General features: G+C 32.1%; 1 protein-coding gene across 1 annotated transcript in view; it reads right to left on the reverse strand.

The window, feature by feature from the left end:
• Positions 1 to 5,168, reverse strand: part of LOC142325083 (BTB/POZ domain-containing protein KCTD3) — a 60,591-nt gene extending 55,423 nt beyond the window's left edge. Inside the window, exon 1 of the mRNA XM_075366407.1 lies at positions 4,980 to 5,168. Within this exon, the coding sequence (XP_075222522.1) occupies positions 4,980 to 5,041 (62 nt within the window). The 5' untranslated portion in view covers positions 5,042 to 5,168. The remainder of the gene's footprint in view (positions 1 to 4,979) is intronic.
• Between the last annotated feature and the right edge of the window lie 152 nt (positions 5,169 to 5,320).

Consider the following 5,320-nt stretch of genomic DNA (forward strand, 5'->3'; position numbering starts at 1 on the left):
GCCCTCTAGAGGGCCCTCCACCCAGGACTCTGGTCTTTTCTTTTTACCCATCCTATGAACCCCAGGAGTCCCCGCTCACTCATCAAAGTAAAACACCAGAGCATCACCACCCTCCTGAATGGGGCTCTCCGCCCATCCCTAATCTACCCCAAATCGCAATCATCTTCCTCCTCCACGAATTTATGATGCATTATTCTGCTCACCATAGTACTTATTATGTCCCAATTCTGAGGTCAATCGTCCGATGAGCTGCTCCACCTCCAACCTGGCATAATCCCACCTTGCACAACTGAATATGGTATGCTCCACATAATCTACCTCTTCACAATAAATGCACTGGTCAGAAGCACACCTATGCATCCAATGCAGATACTTATTATCATTATCATAACTGCCACGGCCGGTAAGAAACTGTGTGAGCTCAAAGCTCAACTTATCATATTTCCTACTGAGCCACAACTCCACCTGAGGAATCAACCTCTTAGTCCAGCTGTCTGACCTGACACCATCCAACTCTGCTGCCACTTGTTTAGCAAATCCTTGTAAGCAAGACCCTTGGCTTTCCCCATGGCTCTCTCCGTGGTCTCCTCCGCCAACTGCATCAGAGGAACAGACGCCACCACAAAAATCACCTCTCTAGCCACAGTCCAATAAGCACCAGCCACACCTACAGCTAGTCTATGCTGATGCTCCAATTTTTGCACCGCCGTACTCTGCCTCAAAACTCTAATCCATACAGGAAGAGCGTATAATACCACAGATTGCGCCACAGAAACAAGTACTTTCCTTTTAGATTTGCGCGACCCACCCACCCTACTCATAAGCTGAAGGACTGGAGCCACTGTTCGCTCGGCCTTGACAAGCACCTCATCTAGGTGCAACCTAAAAGAGCGCCTTCTGTCAAGCCAAACACCTAAGTATTTGGCTAAGTAACCGGCTCAATAGGCACCCCTCTCACTGTAAACCCATTAGGTCACAACTTCCATCTACCAGCCATAACTACGACCATTTTCTCCACAGCCAAAGAGAGACCCCTTGCCGCATCACCTTTCTCAACAACCTCCTCCTCTGTTTAGTTATGGTCGAGCTGAGACTGAATAATACTACACTTTACTATACTTTATTTACATTCATGTATATCATTATCAGAAGTAATACTTTACAGTGGTTTCAGAGGCTAAACAGAAAAAAAGGAATGGCATTATTCTGTTTTGACCCAACTTTGTATACTACTGCATCTGGATTTGTTTCTGATAGAAAATGGTGAAATGTTTGCTGAGAAACTAAAGAAGCTGTTAATTTTTTTATATACAGTGAGTTCATAAATAAAATTAATGGGGTTGAGTCTCCACAGAGGATATGTACAAAGATAGGTTGGGAAAACAGAAGATGGGTCAAAATGTAACAGGTACGTTAGTCATCAGGTACGAACACCCATTGGTGATGTATAACATGGGTGGTTTTCATACCATTTGAAATGAAAATTTCCAATGGTATAAAATTAAAATTATAAATTTTTTTTTATCAACATGAGATTAACTCTCTCAACATGCAAGTCTAGTTACAATAACCACTTTTTCAAACTACTTTTTTCACCCTTCTTTTACAAACTACACAAGATTACTACTGCTTTTACCAAAGCAGTCCGGCCAAAGTAGTCTTATGACTCAGGTCGACAATTCCTGAACCAACTTTGTTTATTAAACCCTTACTGTCAATGTACATCAGTAAAATTGTCATTTGAATGTAAATTGTAAATACACATAAAAATAACTATACATTTAGAAATATCTTAAGAATAGCAACAAAAAGAGCTGACTGGTTAATAATAATACTCATACAATCTACATGTCACAAATAATAATATTTTCATGTCTACCAATCCTCAAAATTAACCCTTTTCATACTAGACCGAAGAGCACGACGGCAAGAAAAGAGAAACACAAAGTGTTTACACAAGTTTGCAAAGGATCCCTAAATCTAAGATTTAGAGAACTAGAACAATGGGTTTTATTTTTAAAGCTACAAAATATTTATTTTGGAGAAACATATTGTACAACACTGAACATGTTTCAATACAGAATTGAAAGGTGAAAACAGATGTTTAATTTTTTAAAACATTTTTTCTATATTCCATAAACAATAGGAGTTTGGAATTCAGATTTCTCTAGAACAAGTGATCAAAAAACGTTTTCCAAGTGGATAGACATAGTAGCGTCTCGGCTTTTCATCCGGAGGTCCCGGGTTTGAATCCCGATCAGGCACAGCATTTTCACACACGCTACAAATCATTCATCTTCATCCTCTGAAGAATGCCTAACGGTGGATCCGGAGGTGTATAAACATGAAAGATCCAGTTGTAGAGATTACATTCTTATCCATTATATTGAAAATAATATAATCATATTTTCACCAAAATTGTGTTATTCTTTGAATAATAAAATTCCTAAAAGCAATAACTTCTAAATGATGTTGAGTCTTTCAAAAGATAATAGGAATACCCTATAAGACATGGAACGTATTAAAATGTAATTCAATGGAACCAATTACACTAATCATATAACATAGAAATCATGTTTTGTAACAGAAAAATACTACTGCTAGACAGAGACAATCTAGTTCCCATATGCATCCTCAAGAAGAATTTGAATAAATCTGAAAAATAAATTCTAGTACAGTATTCATGGGTGAAGCAAAAGATATCATTGGTGGCACTGCTTAATTAAATAAATTGAATATGAATGTACATTGTATTTGGTACACCAATACAACTGTATAATCCATAAGAGCCACAAAAGGCAAAAGTTAAGTAAATGTAAAATGCAAGCCATAACTGGAAATGAGACTTTAGGCTCAACAATCACCTAATTATGTTAATAATAATTACGCAATAAAAAAATTAAAAATAAATAATGCACGAAATTCTTTATTTTTTAAATGAACAGATCATTAAAATCAACAAGCTCAATCAACAAACAAAATAATAAAAAGAGAAAAAAATAAATCATAAACAACTGGATTATGAAAGATGAATAAAAATAATGATGTAGTGCCTTTTTACCATGTAGCGACATGGTAAAAATTAATATTTCATAGTTAAATTATTTCTACACACCAAAGAGTGATTACATGTTCTAAATATTAAAAATATATAGGCAAATGAAATGAAAGTATTAAAAAAATGTAACAACTACTTAAAATATTAGGATCTCTAAGGTAGAAATAAATTAGAATATACAAATGAAAGTAAAATGTTAACTAAGAAAATTCATTGATTAGTATTATAAAATGTCATAATACTATAAAAACATTTAAACATTACTAGTAATTCAAGTTCAAATGCTTCTGTACAATTTTTTTTGGGCTAATAATGAAACTTATGCATTAGCAAAATCAACAACAGTACTGTTGTTAATGACAATCACTTTAATGTGATTAGAAATCATATCACTGTAAATATTTATTCACCCAAAGAACATGTTTAACAGAAACACGTTTGCTTACTTCATAGAAAAAGAGCAAACCCCAACATACAAACTTTACAACTAGCACATAAAGATGAAGATCTCAACATAAATGGGGAAAACCCATAATAAAGGAACAAACAAAATATATCATTTTATTACACCATGAGTTCTAATAGTTAGGAAATTTTAATTTAAGTAGTGGAAAAGAATTTAAGTATGTTAAAATGAGCATCATTAACAATATAACTAACAAAACACCAATGATGAAATACTGATTAATTATTTTTTAATAGATCAATACATAACTACAATACCAAGAAATTTGAAAATAATTCCTTAGTATTTTGTTGTATATTTAAAACATTAATTAATACTACATTTATAACAAGAGCAACTGAGTACAAAACTATTAAAATAATTTTGTTATTAAAATAACAAATTGACTAGAAAAAGTACAAGTGATTGTTTAGATGTCATTAGTAACAAAAACTGTGGCAGCTGAGGAAGCAAAGGTAAAAAAACATATTAATTGATGTTGGCAAGCCACTGTTCCTTAAATTAAATATTTAAAGCCAAATTTCAAATAACCAACTCTTACAAGAGAAAAACTATCATATAAATAGAAATAATTTACTTTTAGGAAGATTTCAAAACAAAATAGTAAAACAGAACCATGAACTACAGAACAGGTTTGTAAAATCTTATTCACAAAACCCACATCTCTGGTAATTCACTATAATCACTCATTCATTTTATATACAAATATTAATAGATGCTTACATAATATGTAAACCATTTTTCTAAAAATTCAAAACAGCCTACAAATTAGCAGAAAAATGTGTAAATGAAGTATCAGAAAAAAGGCTGTTTAGTAAACAATACTTCAAAAACAGTTACCATGCTAGAAAAAAAAACAGTATGACTATTATTAAAATGATAAACTAGAAAATGTTCACTTTGACAGGCGAGATAAATAGAAATACATAATGGAATAACAGAATATAGATAAACTGCCTTCTATCTCGGAAAGGAAACAATATAATCTTTCTAGATTTCAAACCAAGATTTTACAATATCAGACAAACATAAGTATATTTTTACATTTAAAATCAAAGACTTGGGACATCATCTAAAACAAGGAATTTGATTCAATCAGCAAATTATTTTATTTTTCATTAAATGAAATTATTATTTCTTAAAAGTAAAACTGCAGTGACAGATAGTAGTTATCCACAGTAAAGTAAACTCCAATATCATTCACTATTTTTTATGTTAACAGCAACAAAAAGGAAAAAGAGAAATTTTTTGGTTATTAATTTTAACTTGGGCTCATTAGTCAAAATATCAACAACAATATAAACAATACTTATGGTTTTATAAACTGAAGTAAAAAGTTTAAAGATAAAAATTAAAAGAGCGGTTTTCTTAAGTAAAGTGAAAATAACAGTAAAACAGCTGTTTCAACAACGCAACTACTAACCTAAGTAAAATTAAATTTTAAAACGCACGTACCTTGTACCTCCAACATTTAAATGCACGATGTCACCATTATGGTTTGGGTATAAGCTTGACATATTAAGAATAACAGTAATAAATAAATAAACTAAATAAACACCGTAAACAGACGACACATTCCTTCACCTTCCATCTGTTTTTAACTTTGGTTATGCTTAACAGTTCCCCAAGTTTGCACAGATGGAAATCGTGAACTAGTCGACTCTACCAAAGAGGTTCTTATTTCAAATTAAAATTATGAATTATTGAAATGAAAAAAATTACACTGACTGTACGTTTTAATTTAATAAACTATCAAAATAAATTTAAACAATTTGTCAGATTAAGAAATTCAGAGT

This window comes from Lycorma delicatula, chromosome 5 (genome assembly GCF_047948215.1).
Source record: "Lycorma delicatula isolate Av1 chromosome 5, ASM4794821v1, whole genome shotgun sequence".
Classification (NCBI taxonomy): Eukaryota; Metazoa; Arthropoda; class Insecta; order Hemiptera; family Fulgoridae; genus Lycorma; species Lycorma delicatula.